This window comes from Oncorhynchus clarkii, unplaced genomic scaffold (assembly GCF_045791955.1).
Source record: "Oncorhynchus clarkii lewisi isolate Uvic-CL-2024 unplaced genomic scaffold, UVic_Ocla_1.0 unplaced_contig_11936_pilon_pilon, whole genome shotgun sequence".
Lineage (NCBI taxonomy): Eukaryota > Metazoa > Chordata > Actinopteri > Salmoniformes > Salmonidae > Oncorhynchus > Oncorhynchus clarkii.
In genome coordinates, this window is record NW_027261146.1 from 410561 (window position 1) to 433277 (window position 22717).

At 40.9% G+C, this 22717-nt stretch overlaps 4 protein-coding genes across 4 annotated transcripts; all 4 read left to right on the top strand.

The window, feature by feature from the left end:
* Window positions 1–670: 670 nt before the first annotated feature.
* Window positions 671–1321, top strand: LOC139405425 (nanos homolog 3-like). Its single transcript, XM_071147752.1, has one exon. It carries the CDS (start codon window positions 671–673, stop codon window positions 1319–1321), a length of 651 nt encoding a protein of 216 aa, XP_071003853.1.
* Window positions 1322–6662: 5341 nt separating this feature from the next.
* Window positions 6663–7307, top strand: LOC139405424 (nanos homolog 3-like). Its single transcript, XM_071147751.1, has one exon. It carries the CDS (start codon window positions 6663–6665, stop codon window positions 7305–7307), a length of 645 nt encoding a protein of 214 aa, XP_071003852.1.
* Window positions 7308–12970: 5663 nt separating this feature from the next.
* On the top strand, window positions 12971–13636 carry LOC139405405 (nanos homolog 3-like). Its single transcript, XM_071147723.1, has one exon. It carries the CDS (start codon window positions 12971–12973, stop codon window positions 13634–13636), a length of 666 nt encoding a protein of 221 aa, XP_071003824.1.
* A 7274-nt stretch (window positions 13637–20910) lies between these two features.
* On the top strand, window positions 20911–21849 carry LOC139405406 (nanos homolog 3-like). Its single transcript, XM_071147724.1, has 2 exons — window positions 20911–21276; window positions 21652–21849. The coding sequence occupies exons 1-2, from the start codon at window positions 20911–20913 to the stop codon at window positions 21847–21849; spliced, it is 564 nt and encodes a 187-aa protein (XP_071003825.1).
* The last annotated feature ends 868 nt before the right edge of the window (window positions 21850–22717 follow it).

Consider the following 22717-nt stretch of genomic DNA (forward strand, 5'->3'; position numbering starts at 1 on the left):
GTCGTTTCCATTGTATGTTTTATAATTTTGTCTGTTTCAGTTGTTTGTCGTTTCTATTGTGTTTTATGAAATCGTTTTTTAATGTGTTTAATAAAGATTAATTGTTTGACAGGTTCCTTCTCTACTAATGTTTACTGGAATGACTCGATGAGCCAGGAGAAATGCTACAATAACTTAATGGTGGTAGTAGTGAACAGCGAGGAAGTCGAAGCAGTTTTGAATTTTAACAGAGAAAGAAGGCGACCCGCTAAGTGATATTTTATTAAAATAGGCTATTATAAAACATTCTTATAACTAAGAATTATAATCTAAGTCCTAACAATTTAGACCCTAGAATAGATTAAACAGTTATATTTGAAGTGTTTTAATATTGTTGAGGTGTAAAATTGTATCCCAAATAGTTGATCTTCTAAAATGACCAATTTAGCAGTTGTCAGTTTAAAACCATTTGATTGGCTGTTGTCGCGTGCCACGAACTCTCCACTGCTGGCGCACGACACCATCTGATTGGCTGCTTTCCAAAACACGGAAAAGCCCAAAGATGCATGTTGTCAAGCTTGCCTTCAGTCGAGTTCTCAATTAATTGAACCCATCGCATTGTTCAGAAGTTTAGACACCGCTTTCTTTATTCTGGCACATTCTGATTGTCAGACACAAGTCTGTTGGGAATATGAACGCAATGATTTGTCAACTCCAACACCTACCGCGTTACATGGAGTCCGAAAACAGGAGATTCCAACCGTGGCGGGACTACATGAAGCTAGCGGACGCAGTGCGGGAGATGCAGTTAGGGAACTTCACCCCAGAACCGTCAACCGTTGAGGGTCATGACTCCGGGATATGGTCGACCATGGTGGAATTTGAGGAGTTTCCGCCGCGAGCCTTGCTGTCACCGATAACACCTGTGCCGACACCACCCCTAGGGCACGAAATGAAACCCCTGGATTCCGAAATCGTCCCCTTGCATAAACACGCTGCTTTACGTCCGAGCAGCACCAAGGGTCCCGAGCCCCCTACAGCAGCGTCCAGATCCTCCGCGGGCACCCGGGGCCAGAAGGAGAGAATGAAGAAGACCTGCTCTAAGACGCCGGAGGAGGTGTCATCACCTGAGCGCAAGATCTGCAGCTTCTGCAAACACAACGGGGAGTCAGAGTCTGTGTATGGGTCCCACAGTCTCAAGAACCAGGATGGGGACGTGGTATGCCCGTACCTGCGGCAATATATCTGCCCTCTCTGTGGGGCCACCAAGGCCAAAGCCCACACCAAGCGCTTCTGTCCCCAAGTCGAAACCACATACAGCTCGGTCTATGTCAAGTCATAGAAGCGCTAGCTCTGGTCCAGGCCGTTACTGCGCTACCCTCTAGACCTACTAACATAGTCAACTTGTTGTTGCGGGATGGGTGGGACCAGAGCTAGAGAAGCGCTGGAGAGACTTCAGGCTGTTGTTTTGCAGACTTTCTTGAGCGTCTCTAGCACTGTATGCGGACAATTGTAAGAGGATTTACGAGTGGATATTTAGCTTAGACGCAGTTTGGAACAGGCTGACAAGTTTGTAGACTGTGTAATTTCCTGTTAGTCGTGTGATTTTTATTATTTATTTCCTTGACTTTTTCTCGTGTGTTTTCAACCATTGTCGCGTATTTCTATGTATTTATGACGTGTGATTATTTGCGTGCCCGTGCATTTATTTTCAACACATTTTGGGTTTGAGTTTTTTTTTTTCTTCTTTAAAGTGGAAATGTCTCTGTCTGTGACCAAACTAACTGTGTCTTTACATGTTGGTGTGAGATTTTGTAAAACCTCAACCTCTTAATGTGTCGCCTACTGTGTCGCCCTTACCAACAAACTCTCACTGCAGAATTAAACGTTTATCCACGTTTCTCCCTGCTACTTTGGGTAGGAAAAAACGGAAGTGTTGTCTTGTTTTGAGACTTGTTTTCCTGACTTTAAAACGACATGCTCTAATCTAACTGTACATCTGCAAGTCTACAGGCCTAAAATAACTATTATAAGAACATTGCTATTGACAAGACTATTTTATGATGTGGTGAGCAGAGCTACTTTGTATTTCTCATTTACCATGCTAGCTACTATTGAGAACTGTTATATTTGAATTACTTTAATAGATCTAGAAGTGTTTTTTTATTTTATTTTTTTTTATTTGACTTTTCAACCTCGATGCATCTTACATTGGCTGTACAGGACTTTAATGTTAAGTCTAATCTCACTTTAAAGAACTGCGCTACCCCATGTTGAATAGTATGTTTGTTTATTATGATACATGTCTTCTATAATAATAATAACAATAATATCTGCATTGGCTACTCCTGTGTGTCTTAATTATCAGCGAGGTGTCCCTGTGCTGTGGTCTAAAGTAGTGCACTATATAGGGCATTGTCTACAGGTAGACTTTAGATCTTAGTGGTAAAGGTGATATGTATGCTGGGAATCTTTAGACTGGTTAGTTATTCAAAAGGCAATCGCACATGTGAGCTGTCTTTGTTGCAGATGCCTGGTAACAGTTGAATAAAATGAGAAAACATAATAAACCTGCCACTGCTCTTCATTAAGCTTTAAGCCTCGAGGTCTTGCTCAGAGCTGTTTTTAATTTGCACCCTTATTTAAACATAGCTCTGCCCACATCCGTTCAATGCATCAAATGGGGTTGGAGTAGAGGGAACACAAGCGTATGTTACCACATATAATAATGTGCATTTCATAAGTATTCTAATAAAGTGTGTATATAAAGTATTAAACGATACTGTAAAACCACAACGATGACATGACCCGTCAAGTAAAATTTTATAAATCGTCGCGTACTGTGCAGGATAAACCGTCAGAGTAATAGGAAGTGGAGGTATTAACTCATGTTCACATTTACAGCATCATATGCCCGGGCATTTAATTATTAAGACCTTTAGGCAATATTGTCTGGAGGGTGAAAATCCCAAAACATCCTCTTTTACAAAGAGTATTATTTATGTCACCTCCCCTGTCTGATATCTTGACTTTCTCTATGCCACCAAATCTAAAGGTCACGGGAGAAGAGCTGTCAGACTGTATGGCATTACTCAATGACACTGACCCCAATCTCAAATTCACTATGGAATGTGACACTAAACGTGTTCATTACCTCGATATGTGGATTGAGAAATCAAACGGAACCCTGTTGACAACTCTGTATAGAAAAGAAACGGACAGAAATACTCTAATACAGGCGAACAGCTTCCACGCTGAGCCATTTAAAAAGAGGACTTCCAAGAAGCGAGTTTTTCAGTCTGTGCCGTATATGCCACTCCACTCCGGACAACCTAGAAAAAGAAGCGGAGGTGCGCAATAGGTCTCTAGGAAGCCGCTACTCTCCACGGTGTGTGGATGGAGCTTGATTTGGCAATGGGGAAAACACGAGATGGAGCACTATAAAATTGACCCACGAGCTAAAGAACACTGTAATGTTCACCACCACATATACTTTCAACTCGCGCAAAGTGGGAGATGCTGTCAAGACACACATGTTTTATCATCGGACCCAGCTCTGCCAGCTGAATTTAAGAACCCACCACATATTGTATATAAGAGAGGTCGCAATTTACGCAACAAATTGGTCCATGCCAACTGCCAGCCACAAAATAAAGTGAACCAGGCGCTTTTATGCCCTCTTCCGAATGGTAGCTATAAATGCAGAGGCTGCGCACTGTGCAACAGTGCCACGTACCTAGTGGTTCGAGCGTTCGGCTACCAACCGAAAGTTTGCAAGTTCGAATCCCCGAGTTGACAAGGTACAAATATGTCATTCTGCCCCTGAACAGGCAGTTAACCCACTGTTCCTAGTCCGTCATTAAACATTTGAATTTGTTCTTAACTGACATGCCTAGTTAAATAAAATAAATAAATGCACGTTCATGTTATGTTGAAAACGTCAAATGACTGATGCTTTTTCTTGCACTCTACCCGATGATTTATGAAAACTTACTTCCACGTCCTGGTTGTGGTTTTACAGTCATGTTTAATACCTTTACCGTCCTCTACAGTCATGTTTAATACCCTTAACGTCCTCGTTGTGGTTTTACAGTCATGTTTAATACCTTTAACGTCCCGTTGTGGTTCTACAGTCATGTTTAATACCTTTAACGTCCTCGTTGTGGTTCTACAGTCATGTTTAATACCTTTAACGTCCTCGTTGTGGTTCTACAGTCATGTTTAATACCTTTAACGTCCTCGTTGTGGTTCTACAGTCATGTTTAATACCTTTAACGTCCTCGTTGTGGTTCTACAGTCATGTTTAATACCTTTAACGTCCTGGTTGTGGTTCTACAGTCATGTTTAATACCTTTAACGTCCTCGTTGTGGTTTTACAGTCATGTTTAATACCCTTAACGTCCTCGTTGTGGTTCTACAGTCATGTTTAATACCTTTAACGTTCTCGTTGTGGGTTTACATTCATGTTTAATACCTTTTATGTACACATTTCATTAGAATACTGATGAAATGCACATTGTTATGTTTGGTAACATACGCCTGTGTTCCCTGTACCCCAACCCCATTCCGATGCAGTAACTACATACTGTTCCAAACCGATGTCCTCAGCATTAGGAAAGGCAGAGGAGAAGAAATGGTATACCCTTAAACTGGGTGGTAGCTTTTTTTGTGCCAATAAAGCTTAAATAATGGAACACTAGTCACTTTAATAATGTTTACATACTACTTTACTCATATATGTATATACTGTATTCTATTCTACTGTATTCTATTCTACTGTATTCTATTCTACTGTATTTTAGTCAATGCCACTCCGACATTGCTCATCCCAATATTTATATATTTCTTAATTATATTATTTTACTTTTAGATTTGTGTGTTTTGTTGTGAATAGTTAGATACTACTGCACTGTTGGAGCTAGGAACACAGGCATTTCACTACACCCACAATAACATCTGCTAAATATTTAAATGTGACACAATAAAACTTGATTTGATTTATAGACCGTCTTTATTATTATAACGTTGTGTCCATATAACTAAACAAACATTCAGTTCTCATCTGGGTTGATACTTTGGATCATTGTTCTCAAACTGATCTTGAGTATTCAAGTCAAAACATAAATATAAATTAACTTCAAGTGAGCCTCCGCTATGTGAAGACTATTACCCATGAGCCTTTGGGGACGTTGGGATGATGGTTCGGTGTGTTTCCCCAATTTAATTTCCCTTTTGTAGTTGAACTATTTGCACATCATTACAACACTGTATATATACATAATATGACATTTGAAATGTCTCTATTCTTTTGAAATGTTGTGTAATGTTTACTATTTTTTATTTCACTTGAAACATTGAATTGAGAGAGAGAAGAGATGGAGGAGGGCTTGGAGAGATTAGAACCTCATCCCCTGTTCTCCTCCTCTCTTGTGTTAACTAAGGAGAGTTTCTTATCTATGTGTCCATCTGAGCAGACAGCCATCTAGCCAATCAGAGCTCAGAGATCTGTGGGGTGGATCAGGCTGACTTCTAAAGTTCATTAGGTCAAAGGTCATCACTAGGAGAAAGTGGTGAAGCAGTAGAAGGATGGAGGGAGAGGAGGGAAAAGAGACGAAGACTCACTTTAGGTAGGAGAGTTCTCTGATCAGGCCACAGACCAGTTCTGTAGCGTCTTCATGCCCTTCCTCTTTCTCCTCTTCCTCTTTGTCACTAGTTAAGGGGGAGAGAGAGACAGAGAATGGCACCATTCCCTATATAATGCACTACTTTCGACCAGGGCCACATGTGCACTATATGGGGAATAAGGGTTCATCGTAGGCTTCAAAACAAGCCAATACAAAGGTAGAAAATAGTGTACTGGTTCTAGGAAGATGGATAAATGTATCTGACCAGTAATGTTACTGAAACCAGATGAAATATCTAGATCAGTGGTTATCGCTGGGTACTGCAGGTGGTCCGCAAAAACAACAATCTTCCACAAATAACAACAGTTGAGGTTACTGAGCTCTTCAGTAAGGCCATTCTTTATTTTGTTTTACTTTTTACCCCTTTTTCTTCCAAATTTCGTGACATCCAATTGGTAGTTACAGTCTTACCCCAACTGCTGCAACTCCAGTACTGACTCCGGAGAGGCGAGGATCAAGAGCCATGCCTCCTCCGAAACATTACCCGCCAACCTCTCCTTCACCCCCATTCCCTCCACCCATCCCTCCAACTCCGCAGTACCAATACTATTACTGGAATGACTCGATGAGCCAGGAGAAATGCTACAATAACTTAATGGTGGTAGTAGTGAACAGCGAGGAAGTCGAAGCAGTTTTGAATTTTAACAGAGAAAGAAGGCGACCCGCTAAGTGATATTTTATTAAAATGGGCTATTATAAAACATATTCTTATAACTAAGAATTATAATCTAAGTCCTATCAATTTAGACCCTAGAATAGATTAAACAGTTATATTTGAAGTGTTTTAATATTGTTGAGGTGTAAAATTGTATCCCAAATAGTTGATCTTCTAAAATTACCAATTTCGCAGTTGTCCGTTTGAAACCATTTGATTGGCTGTTGTCACCTCCCACCGCCTCCGCACAACACCATTTGATTGGCTGCTTTCCAAAACGCAGACAGGTCAAAGCGTGCGTATTGTCCAACTTGCATTCAGTTTAGTTCTCAATTCATTGAACCATGGCATCGTTTAGTTATCAACTCCAACACCTACCGAAAATGGAGTCCGAAAATAAGAGTTTCCAACTGTGGCGGGACTACATGAAGCTAGCGGACGCAGTGCGGGAGATGAAGAAAGGGAACTTCACATCAGAACCGTCAACCGTTGACGGTCATCACTCCAGTATATGCTCGACCATGGTGGAATTTGAACAGTTCCCGTCGCGAGCCTTGCTGTCACCGATAGCACCGGTGGCGACACCACCTCTAAGGCACGAAAAGGAACCCCTGGATTCCAAAATTGGCCCCTTGCGTAAAGACGCTCCTTTACATCCGAGCAGCAGCGAGGGTCCCACGACTCCTACAGCAGCGTCCAGACCCTCCGTGGGGACCCGGGTCCAGAGGGAGAGAAAGAAGGCGACCCGCTCCAAGATACCGGAGGGAGTGCCATCACCTGAGTGCCAGTCCTGCAGCTTCTGCAAACACAACGGGGAGTCTGAGTCTGTGTTTGGGTCCCACAGTCTAAAGGACCAGGATGGGGGCGTGGTGTGCCCGTACCTGCGGCAGTATGTCTGTCCTCTATGCGGGGCCACCGGGGCCCAAGCCCACACCAAGCGCTTCTGTCCCCGGGTCGAAACCACCTACAACTCTGTCTATGTCAAGTGATAGAAGCGCTAACTCTGGTCCAGGCCGTTACTGCGCTACCCTCTAGACCTACTAACATAGTCAACTTGTTGTTGCGAGATGGGTGGGACCAGAGCTAGAGAAGCGCTGGAGAGACTTCAGGCTGTTGTTTTGCAGACTTTCTTTAGCGTCTCTAGCACTGTATGCGGACAATTGTAAGAGGATTTAGGTGTGGATATTTAGTTTAGAAGTCTTTTGGAATAGCCTGACTAGTCTGTAGACTGTGTCATAGCCTGACTAGTCTGTAGACTGTGTCTGTTTATCGTGTGATTTGATTTATTTATTTACTTTTTCTCGTGTGTTTTCAACTTTTTTCACTTATTTCAATGTATTTATGACGTGTGGGTTTTCATTATTTGCATGCCCGTGCACTTGTTCTTTTCAACACATGTTGGGTTTGAGTTTTCTGTTTTCACTTTAAAGTGTAAATGTCTCTGTCTGTCTGTCTGACCAAACTAACTGCGTATTTATATGTTGCTGTGAGATTTTGTAAAACCTCCCAACCTCTAATACTGTGTCTACTAATAAACCGCCCTTATCAACAAACTCTCACTGCAGAATTAGACGTATTTCCACGTTTCTCCCTGCTACTTTGAGGAGGAAAAAAAAAACTGGTTTCCAAAATTGTCCCCTTGCGTAAAGACGCTCCTTTACATCCGAGCAGCGGCAAGGGTCCCAAGACCCCTACAGCTGCATCCAGACCCTCCGTGGGCACCTGGGTCTTGAAGGAGAGAAAGAAGGCGACCCGCTTCAAGACACCGGAGGGAGCGCCAGTCCTGCAGCTTCTGCAAACACAACAGGCAAAACTCAACGTTTCTCCCTGCTACTTTGGGGAGGAAAAACGGAATGGTTGTCTTGTTTTGAGACTTGTTTTCCTGACTATTATTTTAAAACTATATGCTCTAATCTAACTGTACATCTGCAGGTCTACAGGCCTAAAATAACTATTATAAGAACATTGCTATTGACATCAAGACAACTTCTGTTTTATGACGTGGTGTGCAGAGCTACTTTTGTGTCATTGTAATTTACCATGCTAGCTACTATTTTAGTGTTATACTTGTTTTTTAATAGATCTAGACGTGTGGTTTCTTGTTTGTTTTTTTACTTTTCAACGTGTATGCTACTTAGATTAGAGAAGAAGGCCGAACAAATGATTGAATACTCCAGTCATCCAAATCATAGACTGTCCTCTCTGCGGGGCCACCGGGGCTCAAGCCCACACCAAGCGCTTCTGTCCCCGGGTGGAAACCACCTACAACTCGGTCTATGTCAAGTCATAGCAGCGCTAGCTCTGGTCCAGGCCGTTACTGCGCTACCCTCTAGACCTACTAACATAGTCAACTTGTTGTTGCGAGATGGGTGGGACCAGAGCTAGAGAAGCGCTGGAGAGACTTCAGGCTGTTGTTTTGCAGACTTTCTTTAGCGTCTCTAGCACTGTATGCGGACAATTGTAAGAGGATTTACGAGTGGATATTTAGCTTAAAAGTCGTTTGGAATAGCCTGACTAGTTTGTAGACTGTGTAATAATAGCCTGTTTATCGTGTGATTTGTTTTAACTTTACTTTTTCTAGTGTGGTTTAAAAAAAATGTCCACTTATTTCTATGTATTTATGACGTGTGGTTTTTGATTATTTGCATGCCCGTGCACTTGTTATTTTCAACACATGTTGGGTTTGAGTTTTCTGTTTTAACTTTAAAGTGTAAATGTCTCTGTCTGTCTGTGACCAAACTAACTGCGTCTTTACATGTTGGTGTGAGATTTTGTAAAACCTCCCAACCTCTAATACTGTGTCTACTAATAAACCGCCCTTATCAACAAACTCTCACTGCAGAATTAGACGTATTTCCACGTTTCTCCCTGCTACTTTGGGGAGGAAAAAACGGAAGTGTTGTCTTGTTTTGAGACTTGTTTTCCTGACTTTAAAACGACATGCTCTAATCTAACTGTACATATGCAAGTCTACGGGCCTAAATGAACTATTATAAGAACATTACCATTGACACCAAGACAACTTCTGTTTTATGACGTGGTGTGCAGAGCTACTTTTGTGTCATTGTAATTTACCATGCTAGCTACTATTTTAGTGTTATACTTGTTTTTTGATAGATCTAGACAGTGTGGTTTCTTGTTTGTTTTTTAAAACTTTTATAACTAACCAGTCTAAAAAGATTCTCAGCATAAAGATCACCTTTACCACTAAGACCTAAAGTCCACCTGTAGACAATGCCCTATATAGTGCACTACTTTAGACCACAGCCCTATATAGTGCACTACTTTAGACCACAGCCCTATATAGCGCACTACTTTAGACCACAGCCCTATATAGTGCACTACTTTAGACCACAGCCCTATATAGTGCACTACTTTTCACCACAGCCCTATGGCCCCTGATCAAAAGTAGGGCACTATTTAAGAAATACAATGCCATTTGGGACACAAACATGATGCGCAGACAGGGACACCTTTTTAGGGATACCTCGCTGATAATTAAGACACACAGGAGTAGCCAATGCAGATATTATTGTTATTATTATAGAATACATGTATAATAATAAACAAACATACTATTTAAACAAAGTTCTGTGAGATTAGATTTAACATTAAAGTCGTATACAGCCAATCAAATGACATCACATTTTATTCGTCACATGCGCCAAATACAACAGGTGTAGGTAGATCTTACCGTGAATTAATTACTTACAAGCCCATAACTAAATAGGCCGTTTAAGAAATACAGTTAAGAAAATATTTACTAAATAAAATAAACAATAAAATAAAAAGTAACAGAGTACAACAACAATAAATGAGGCTATACACAAGGGGTACCGGTACCGAGTCAATGTGCAGTGTGCAATGTACAGGTTAGTTGAGGTCATTTGTACATGTAGGTAGGGGTGAAGTGTCTATGCATTGATAATAAACAGCGAGTAGCAGAAGTGTAAAAACAAAGGGCGGAGGGTGTGTGACTGTAAATAGTCCGGGTGGCCACGTGATTAATTGTTCAGCAGTCTTATGACTCGGGTGTCGGAGCTGTTAAGGAACCTTTTGGACCTAGACTTGGCGCTCTGGTATCGCTTGCAGTGGCATGATTTGGATGCTTCAACCATTTGATGGGCCTTCCTCTCCAATCTAAGTATCATACACTGTTTCATAGAGACACGACTGAGATGAGGAGATGTACAATAACCAAAGATTCACCTTAGTGATCATTTATTTTATAACACATTCTACAAAACACAGTAACTACATACTGTTCCAAACTGATGTCCTCAGCATTAGGAAAGGCAGAGGAGAAGAAAATATCCCTTAAGTTAAACTCTTAAACCGGGTGGTAGATTTTTTATGCCAATTCAACTGCACGTTAGAGGCTGCTGCACTATATACACAGACATGGAATCACTAGCCACTTTAATAATGGAACATGAATCACTTTAATAATGGAACATTAATCACTTTAATAATGGAACATGAATCACTTTAATAATGGAACATGAATCACTTTAATAATGGAACACTAGTCACTTTAATAATGGAACTCTAGTCACTTTAATAATGGAACTCTAGTCACTTTAATAATGGAACATGAATCACTTTAATAATGGAACTCTAGTCACTTTAATAATGGAACATGAATCACTTTAATACTGGAACTCTAGTCACTTTAATAATGGAACATTATTCACTTTAATAATGGAACTCTAGTCACTTTAATAATGGAACATTAATCACTTTAATAATGGAACTCTAGTCACTTTAATAATTGAACTCTAGTCACTTTAATAATGGAACTCTAGTCACTTTAATAATGGAATCACTGGCCACTTTAATAATGGGACATGAATCACTTTAATAATGGAACATTAATCACTTTAATAATGGAACATGAATCACTTTAATAATGGAACATTAATCACTTTAATAATGGAACATGAATCACTTTAATAATGGAACATGAATCACTTTAATAATGGAACATTCATCACTTTAATAATGGAACATGAATCGCTTTAATAATGGAACATGAATCACTTTAATAATGGAACATTAATCACTTTAATAATGGAACATGAATCACTTTAATAATGGAACATGAATCACTTTAATAATGGAACATTAATCACTTTAATAATGTTTACATACTGCTTTACTCATCTCATGTAGATACTATATTATATTCTACTGTATTTAAGTCAATGCCACTCCGACATTGCTCATCATAATATTTATATATTTCTTATATATTTCTTCATTCCATTATTTTAATTGTAGATTTGTGTGTATTGTTGTGAAAAGTTAGATACTACTGCACTGTTGGAGCTAGGAACACAAGCATTTCGCTACACACACAATAACATCTGCTAAATATGTGTATGTGACAAAATAAAATGTGATATACAGACCTGCATTATATTTATAATGTTGGGCCCATATAACTTCACACACTTTCAGTTCAAATCTGGGTTGATACTTTGGATGGGAATGTGGTGTCATTTAACACGCAGACCTAGTTACTAAACTGTTTAAATCCTTCCTTCTTTGTCATCTTTCTTCAATTCGATTGATTTCAACGTAACTTTATTAGTCATCCCCAAAGGGAAAATCGTTATTGGTGATTGAGGTAATCATTGATCTTATATGATAACAGAAGGACTTTTGTGTAGATTGTTGCGTGTGTATTTATTTGACTGTAACTAAATTCCTCCATCTCCCCATTCCTCTGATCCCGGTATTCCCCTCCGTCCCCCATCCCTCTCTCCAAACCCCGATTACCCCAACTCCCGTCCCCGTCCCTGCCTGGACGGGTCATTTCAGTAGGATGCCTGTTTATGTCGTTTCCATTGTATGTTTTATAATATTGTCTGTTTCAGTTGTTGTTCCTTTGTCATTTCCAAAGTGTTATAAAGTCGTTTTGGTAGTAGTGAACAGCAAGGACGTCGAAGCATAGTGAACAGCAAGGACGTCGAAGCATAGTAAACAGCAAGGACGTCGAAGCATAGTAAACAGCAAGGACGTCGAAGCATAGTGAACAGCAAGGACGTCGAAGCATAGTGAACAGCAAGGACGTCGAAGCATAGTAAACAGCAAGGACGTCGAAGCATAGTGAACAGCAAGGACGTCGAAGCATAGTAAACAGCAAGGAAGTTCACTGTAAATATACTTTTTTCTATTGTGTTATTGACTGTACGCTTGTTTATTCCATGTGTGTCCAACTCTGTGTTGTTGTTTGTGTCACACTGCTTTGCTTTATCTTATCAGTTGTAAATTAGAACTTGTTCTCAACTGGCCAATCTGGTTAAATAAAGATGAAATCAAATAAATATAAAAAAAGAAACATTTTAACGGTTATTTTACTGAGATTTTTTAATATTGTTGAGGTGTACAATTCTATCCAAATAGTTGACCAATTTAGCAGTTGTCAGTTTGAAACCATTTGATTGGCTGTTGTCAGGTTCCATGGACTCCGCACAACGCCATCTGATTGGCTGATTAACAAAACACTGACAGTTTAAAAACGTGAACGTGGTCAAATTTGCCTTTTGTTGAGTTGTCAGTTCAGACCCAGCGTTCTTTATTCTGGGACATTCTGATCGTTATCAGACACTAGTCTGTTGGGCTATAAAAAATACAAGTGGGAATATATATGAACGCTATGATTTGTCAACTCCAAGACCTACTGCCTTACGAAAACATGAGTTTCGAACCGTGGCGTGACTACATGAAGTTAGCTGACCTAGTGCGTGAGATGCAGTTAGGCAAGTTCACCCCAGAACCGTCAACCGTTGAGGGTCATGACTCCGGGATATGCTCGACCATGGTGGAACTTGAGGAGTTTCCGCCGCGAGCCTTGCTGTCACCGATAACACCCGTGGCGACACCACCCCTATGGCACGAAATGAAACCCCTGGAATCCGAAATCTACCTCTTGCATGAAGACGCTCCTTTATGGCCGAGCAGTACCGAGGGTCCTGAGCCCCCTACAGCACCGTCCAGATCCCCCGCTGGCACCTGGGGCCAGAGTGGGAGAAACACGCCGGAGGAGGTGCCATCACTTGAGCGCAAGTTCTGCAGCTTCTGTAAACACAACGGGGAGTCTGAGTCGGTGTTTGTGTCCCACAGCCTCAAGAACCAGGATGGGGACATGATGTGCCCGTACCTGCGGCTGTGTGTCTGCCCTCTCTGCGGGGCCACCGGGGCCCAAGCCGCCACCAAGCACAATTGTCCCCTGGTCGACACCACCTACAGCTCTGTCTATGTCACGTCCAGTGGTGTAAAGTACTTTAGTGAAATACTTGAAAGTACTACTTAAGTATTAAGTAGTTTTTGGGGTATATGTACTTTACTTGGGCGTACGAGTGGCGCAGCGGTCTAAGGCGCTTGAGGCGTCACCACAGACACCTTGGTTCGAATCCAGGCTGTACCTCAACCGGTCGTGATTGGGAGTCCCATAGGGTATCGCACAATTGGCCCAGCGTCGTCCGGGTTTGGCTGTCATTGTAAATACGAATTTGTTCTTAATTGACATCCCTAATTAAATGACGGTTTTTACTTTTACTTCACTACATTCCTAAAGAAAATTATGTACTTTTTACTCCGTACATTTTCCCTGATACCCAAAACTATTATTCAGATGTTTTATGCTCATCGGGACACGACAATTGTGTAATTCACACACTTATCAAGAGAACATCCCTACTGCATCTGATCTGGCCGACTCACTAAACACAAGCTTCGTTTGTAAATGATGTCTGAGTATTGGAGTGTCAAATCAAATGTTATTTGTCACATACAAATGGGTAGCAGATGTTAATGCGACTGTAGCGACATGCTTGTAGTGTGTTCCTGGCTTTCTGTGAATTAATAAAGAACAACAAAAAGGTGCCACCTGGTTTGCTTTTCTTTTGATACCTAAGTATATTTTAGCATTTACATTTACTTTAGATACTTTTATTATTTTATTTTAATCCATTTACTATTAGACTTTTACTCAAGTGGTATTTTACCGGGTGACATTCACTTATACTTGAGTCATTTTATATTAAGGTATCTTTACTTTTACTCAAGTATGAGGTGGGTACTTTTTCCACCACTGGTTCAAGTCGGAGAAGCCTAACTCTGGTCCAGGCCGTTGGTACACTACCCCAGGCCTGAGGATACTTGTTGTTGCGAGATGGGTGGGACCGGAGCTAGAGACGCGCTGAAGAGACTGTTCAGGCTGTTGTGTTGGCGACTTCCTTTAGCGTCTCTAACATACTGTATGCGGACAATTGTAAGAGGGTTTAGGAGTGGATATTTAGCTTAGAAGTCGTTTGGAACAGGCTGACTAGTTTTGAAGACTATGATGTGGTGGCAGTTAATCATCAAGCCCTCAATGAGTTGAATCAGCTGAGTTTGTCCGGGGCTACAACAACAATATGTGCTGTTGGGGGACTGGAGTTGGGAAACACTGATGTGAAGAAACAGACGCCGTTTCAATGTTGTCAACAGGCAATCTTTTACTCCCAAATGAACAAACTAAGTAGGGCAGCACAAGACACACAACCAGCTTTCTGGATCAGCCCAGTCCTTCTAGAATGCTCCACAGATGGACAATCATCAAACCATTGTTGTTTAGGCTCCAATCACCATATGAGTCTAGGACCCTGATATGGGCCATTAATCAGCATTATTCTGTAAATCAAGGTTAGTGACCCAACCCTGGCCGTCTCCCGTGAATTGATGTGTGCTCAATTGACTTGAGTGGTTTGCTATTATTCTGTAAATTGATTGTAAATCAATTGTAAATGGTCACTCAAAACCGGTTCAGGCCAATTTGACAACACAATCTCACATTCAATTCGTGCATGTACATAATGTATTTCAGCAGATGTCGTGCGTTTTTTGTGGCTTAATTCGAGAGAAAATACAATATTTTAAACACGATAGCCTATATATATTTTTCTGCATTATTGAACGTTATGAATATACCGTAATGTTGTATTTATTTAATCCCGTTTTATAAATGGTGTTTGTATTGCTATATATACTGTTTTCGATTTTTCTGAGCAGACATTCTGATCAGAATTTCTGAAAAAACACACATTTATGTGCGACTTAATCCGTGAGGAAATCATTTGTATTAATGCCACTGCTGTTTTCTATGTTTGATTTCGTTTAATACTTTGGGATACTGGTGCACTTGTAGCCAGAAAGGCCCATTTTTTCGTGAAGGCAACACAGTACACGATATTCTTCATAACGCATTTCATATTTCGTGGAGCCTAATTCACACAATGTTCTTCATAATGCATTTAATACAAGTTAAACAGGTTAATGTAAAATAATGAATTATGTTGGTTGACACTTATGGCTCTTACAAGGCCGTATCATTACGATTATTACGGTGTCAATCATGTTAGCGAGTCAGAAGTGTCCGTTTCCTAGCACCGACTAGCACTTGACTGCTGTATTATGCTGGCTTCATATTCTCCTGGGACACTAGAAAATTGGAAGTCGTAACTCCGACATGATTGTGTTCAAGTTATTTTCAAGTTGGAACAATTAATAAACCAATAGATTGCCAACAACATTTTCTCTGTTTCCCACTTGTAATTCCAATTTTGAGGGTCATTCAAGTGAAACTACCCAGTCGGAACTAGGGATTTCCGATAACTCCGATTGCACGTGAACGTGGCATTAGTATGTGTGATCGACAACAGTAGGGGCTGGTATCCTGCTTTGTATCCAGCCCCAAAACACATTCCCGATTGCGGACTGAGTTTCAGTATCCTGCTAGGTGTCCGTTCAGTCAACTAGTAGAATTATTGTCTGTGACGTAAGTGCGATGATTATTATTAAGGTTCTGGTCGTCTGAGATACCAGCAAATAGGCTATACAATAAACAAGATAACTTTAGAACTAAGAAACTAAAGTCATAATAATTAAACAATAACACAATATATATATTATATACAATTATCATATGTTTGGTTGCTTTGAGACTGAGTCGTGTCTACACAATATTATTTACAACGAGCGGTTCCAATTCTTTTCAAGTAGACTAAATCTGTCTGTAGTTTTATGTTATGGGTGATCTTTTCCATTAAATACAGTTCTTTCAGTCTACCACTCCACTCTTCCTTAGTATGAATGTCCTCATTTAACCAATGCTCTATAATTAACAATGTCTACACTGTATTTCTGATCAATTTGATGTTATTTTAATGGACAAAAACAATTGCTTTTCTTTCAAAAGCAAGGACATTTCTAAATTACCTTAAACTTTTGAATGGTAGTGTAGTAACTTATCTAGGATCAGCTTTCTCTCCCCAAGCCGACCAGAAAAGAATGGAAAACTGACCCAAGATCAGTGCTGTACATGGGCAACTTTCAACCCAACGTAATGCAGAGCGCGTTCCAGCTCGTCAACACAATCGGCTGCAGGGGAAGTAACTTTCTGCCTTGTTCTGCATATCAAATAAATCACATTTTATTGGTCACATACACACACATATTTTACAGATGTTATTGCGGGTGTAGCGAAATGCTTGTGTTCCTAGCTCCAACAGTGCGGTAGTATCTAACAATTCACAACAAAACACACAAATTGAAGTAAAATAACGTAATTAAGAAATATGTACACATTAGATCGAACAATGTCGGGAGTGACATTTTTTAAAAATACTGTAGAATAGAATACAGCATATACATATGAGATGAGTAAAGCAGCATGTAAACATTATTAACGTGACTAGTGGTCCATTATTAAAGTGGCCAGTGATTCTAAGTCTGTATATGGGGCAGCAGCCTCTAAGGTGCAGGGTTGCGTAATCGGGTGGGAGCCGACTAGTGATGGCTATTTACCAGTCTGATGGCCTTGAGATAGAAGCTGTTTTTCAGTCTCTCGGTCCCAGCTTTGATGCACCTGTACTGACCTCGCCTTCTGGATGATTGCGGGGTGAACAGGCAGTGGTTGATGTCCTTGATGATCTTTATGGCCCTCCTGTGACATCGGGTGCTGTAGGTGTCCTGGAGGGCAGGTAGTTTGCCCCTTGGTGATGTGTTGGGCAGACAACACTACCCTCTGGAGAGTCCTTGTGGTTGAGGGAAGTGCACTTGCCTAATCAGGTGGTGATACAGCCCGACAGGATGCTCTCAGGGCGGGGTTCAGACACAGGGCCACGAGCTTAATGATGAGCTTGGAGGGTACTATGGTGTTGAATGCTGAGCTATAGTCAATGAACAGCATTTTTACATAGGTATTTCTCTTGTCCAGATGGGAGAGGGCAGTGTGCAGTGTGATTGGCGATTGCATCGTCTGTGGATCTATTGGGGTGGTATGCAAAATGAAGTGGGTCTAGGGTGTCAGGTAAGGTAGAGGTGATATGATCCTTAACTAGCCTTTCAAAGCAAAGTGAGTGCTATGGGCCGATAGTCATTTAGTTCAGTTACCTTTGCTTTCTTGAGTACAGGAGCAATGGTGGACAACTTGAAACAAGTGGGAACAGCAGACTGGGATAGGGAGAGATTGAATATGTCCATAAACACTCCAGCTAGCTTGTCGAGGGTTAACATGCTTAGATGTCTTACTCAAGTCGGCCACGGAGGAGGAGAGCACACAGTCCTTGTTAGCGGCCACGTTGGTGGCACTGTGTTATCCTCAAAGCGGAGGTCCCTGTCTGCACATCATGTTTGTGTCCCAAATGGCATTGTATTTCATAAATAGTGCCCTACTTTTGATCAGGGGCCATAGGGCTGTGGTGAAAAGTAGTGCACTATATAGGGTTGTGGTCTAAAGTAGTGCACTATATAGGCCTGTGGTCTAAAGTAGTGCACTATATAGGGCTGTGGTCTAAAGTAGTGCACTATATAGGCCTGTGGTGTAAAGTAGTGCACTATATAGGCCTGTGGTCTAAAGTAGTGCACTATATAGGGCATTGTCTACAGGTGGACTTTAGGTCTTAGTGGTAAAGGTGATCTTTATGCTGGGAATCTTTAGACTGGTTAGTTATTAAAGCCACATGTTTCATAGAGACACGACTGAGATGAGGAGATGTACAATAACCAAAGATTCACCTTAGTGATCATTCATTTTATAACACATTCTACAAAACACAGTAACTACATACTGTTCCAAACTGATGTCCTCAGCATTAGGAAAGGCAGAGGAGAAGAAAATAACCCTTAAGTTATACCCTTAAACCGGGTGGTAGCTTTTTTATGCCAATTCAACTGCACGTTAGAGGCTGCTGCACTATATACACAGACATGGAATCACTAGCCACTTTAATAATGGAACATGAATCACTTTAATAATGGAACATTAATCACTTTAATAATGGAACACTAGTCACTTTAATAATGGAACATTAATCACTTTAATAATGGAACATGAATCACTTTAATAATGGACCACTAGTCACTTTAATAATGGAACATGAATCACTTTAATAATGGAACATGAATCACTTTAATAATGGACCACTAGTCACTTTAATAATGGAACATGAATCACTTTAATAATGGAACATGAATCAGTTTAATAATGGAACATGAATCACTTTAATAATGGAACATTAATCACTTTAATAATGGAACTCTAGTCACTTTAATAATGGAACATGAATCACTTTAATAATGGAACATGAATCACTTTAATAATGGAACATGAATCACTTTAATAATGGAACTCTAGTCACTTTAATAATGGAACCTTAATCACTTTAATAATGGAACTCTAGTCACTTTATTAATGGAACATTAATCACTTTAATAATGGAACTCTAGTCACTTTAATAATGGAACTCTAGTCACTTTAATAATGGAACCTGAATCACTTTAATAATGGAACTCTAGTCACTTTAATAATGGAACATGAATCACTTTAATAATGGAACACTAGTCACTTTAATAATGGAACACTAGTCACTTTAATAATGGAACACTAGTCACTTTAATAATGGAACATGAATCACTTTAATAATGGAACATGAATCACTTTAATAATGGAACATTAATCACTTTAATAATGGAACATTAATCACTTTAATAATGGAACATGAATCACTTTAATAATGTTTTCATGCTGCTTTATTCATCTCATGTATATACTATACAGCGTAGCCTAGTGGTTAGAGCTGACAAGGTACCAATCTGTCGTTTCTGCCCCTGAACAAGGCAGTTCCACTGTTCCTAGGCCGTCATTGAAAATAAGAATTGGTTCTTAACTGACTTGCCTAGATTAATAAAATTAAAAATTATATTCTACTGTATGTAAGTCAATGCCTAATATTTATATTTTCATAATTTCATACTTTTAGATTTGTGTGTATTGTTGTGAATAGTTAGATACTACTGCACTGTTGGAGCTAGGAACACAAGCATTTCGCTACACCCACAATGTGATATACAGACCTGCATTATATTTATAATGTTGGGCCCATATAACTTCACATACTTTCAGTTCACATCTGGGTTGATACTTTGGATGGGAATGTGGTGTCATTTATCACGCAGACCTAGTTACTAAACTGTTTAAATCCTTCCTTCTTTGTCATCTTTCTTCAATTCGATTGATTTCAACGTAACTTTATTAATCATCCCCAAAGGGAACATCGTTATTGGTGATTGAGGGAATCATTGATCTTATATGATAACAGAAGGACTTTTGTGTAGATTGTTGCGTGTGTATTTATTTGACTGTAACTAAATTCCTCCATCTCCCCATTCCTCTGATCCCGGTATTCCCCTCCGTCCCCCATCCCTCTCTCCAAACCCCGATTACCCCAACTCCCGTCCCCGTCTGGACTGGTCATTTCAGTAGGATGCCTGTTTATGTCGTTTCCATTGTATGTTTTATATGGTCTGTTTCAGTTGTTGTTCCTTTGTCATTTCCAATGTGTTATAACATCGTTTTGGCAGTAGTGAACAGCAAGGACGTCGAAGCATAGTGAACAGCAAGGACGTCGAAGCATAGTAAACAGCAAGGAAGTTCACTGTAAATATACTTTTTTCTATTGTGTTATTGACTGTATGTTTGTTTTACTCCATGTGTAACTCTGTGTTGTTGTTTGTGTCGCACTGCTTTGCTTTATCTTGGCCAGGTCACAGTTGTAAATGAGAACTTGTTCTCAACTGGCCTACCTGGTTAAATAAAGATGAAATCAAATATTTTCTTGTTAAAATAGGCTATTATCAAACAGCTTCCTATAACTAAGAATTATAAGTCCTATCAATTTAGACCCTAGAATAGATTAAACAGTTATATTTGACGTTTTTAATATTGTTGAGGTGTAAAATTGTATCCCAAATAGTTGATCTTCTAAAATGACCAATTCAGCAGTTGTCAGTTTGAAACCATTTGATTGGCTGTTGTCACGTTCCACGGACTCCGCACAACGCCATGTGGTTGGCTGGTAAACAAAACACGGACAGGTTAAAAGGTGAACGTTGTCAAATTTGCCTTCAGTTGAGTTGTCAGTTCAGACCCAGCGTTCTTTATTCTGGTACATTCTGATCGTTATCAGACTAGTCTGTTGGGCTATAAAAAATACAAGTGGGAATATGAACGCTATGATTTGTCAACTCCAAGACCTACCGCCTTACATGGAGTCCGAAAACAAGAGTTTCGAACCGTGGCGTGACTACATGAAGTTAGCTGACCTAGTGCGTGAGATGCAGTTAGGCAAGTTCACCCCAGAACCGTCAACCGTTGAGGGTCATGACTCCGGGATATGGTCGACCATGGTGGAATTTGAGGAGTTTCCGCCGCGAGCCTTGCTGTCACCGATAACACCCGTGGCGACACCACCCCTATGGCACGAAATGGAACCCCTGGATTCCGAAATCGTCCTCTTGCATGAAGACGCTCCTTTATCGCCGAGCAGCACCAAGGGTCCCGAGCCCCCTACAGCACCGTCCAGATCCCCCGCTGGCACCTGGGACCAGAGTGGGAGAAACACGCCGGAGGAGGTGCCATCACCCGAGCGCACCTGGGACCAGAGTGGGAGAAACACGCCGGAGGAGGTGCCATCACCCGAGCGCACCTGGTACCAGAGTGGGAGAAACACGCCGGAGGAGGTGCCATCACCCGAGCGCACCTGGTACCAGAGTGGGAGAAACACGCCGGAGGAGGTGCAATCACCCGAGCGCACCTGGGGCCAGAGTGGGAGAAACACGCCGGAGGAGGTGCCATCACCCGAGCGCACCTGGTACCAGAGTGGGAGAAACACGCCGGAGGAGGTGCCATCACCCGAGCGCACCTGGTACCAGAGTGGGAGAAACACGCCGGAGGAGGTGCCATCACCCGAGCGCACCTGGTACCAGAGTGGGAGAAACACGCCGGAGGAGGTGCCATCACCGGAGCGCAAGTTCTGCAGCTTCTGCAAATACAACGGGCAGCCTGAGTCGGTGTTTCTGTCCCACAGCATCAAGAACCAAGATGGGGACATGATGTGCCGGTACCTGCAGCTAAGTCTTTGCCCTCTCTGCGGGGTCACCGGGGCCCAAGCCGCCACCATGCACCATTGTCCCCCATTGGTGTAAAGTACTTTAGTGAAGTACTTGAAATTACTTCTTAAGTAGTTTTTGGGGTATCTGTCCTTTACTTGGGCATCAGAATGGCGCAGCGGTCTAAAGGCACTGCAACTCAGTGTTTGAGGCGTCACTACAGACAGGGTATCGCACAGCGTCGTCCGGGTTTGGCCGTCATTGTAAATACGAATTTGTTCTTAATTGACATCCCTAATTAAATGACGGTTATTACTTTTACTTCACTACATTCCTAAAGAAAATGATGTACTTTTTACTCCGTAGATTTTCCCCGATACCCAAAACTATTATTCAGATGTTTTATTCTCATCGGGACACGACAATTGTGTAATTCACACACTTATCAAGAGAACATCCCTACTGCATCTGATCTGGCCGACTCACTAAACACAAGCTTCGTTTGTAAATGATGTCTGAGTATTGGAGTGTCAAATCACATTTTATTTGTCACATACAAATGGGTAGCAGATGTTAATGCGACTGTAGCGACATGCTTGTAGTGTGTTCCTGGCTTTCTGTGAATTAATAAAGAACAACAAAAAGGTGCCACCTGGTTTGCTTTTCTTTTTTTCTTTTGATACCTAAGTATATCTTAGCATTTACATTTACTTTAGATACTTAAGTATATGTTAAACCATTTACTATTAGACTTTTACTCAAGTGGTATTTTACCGGGTGACATTCACTTATACTTGAGTCATTTTATATTAAGGTATCTTTACTTTTACTCAAGTATGAGGTGGGTACTTTTTCCACCACTGGTTCAAGTCGGAGAAGCCTAACTCTGGTCCAGGCCGTTGGTACACTACCCCAGGCCTGAAGATACTTGTTGTTGCGAGATGGGTGGGACCGGAGCTAGAGA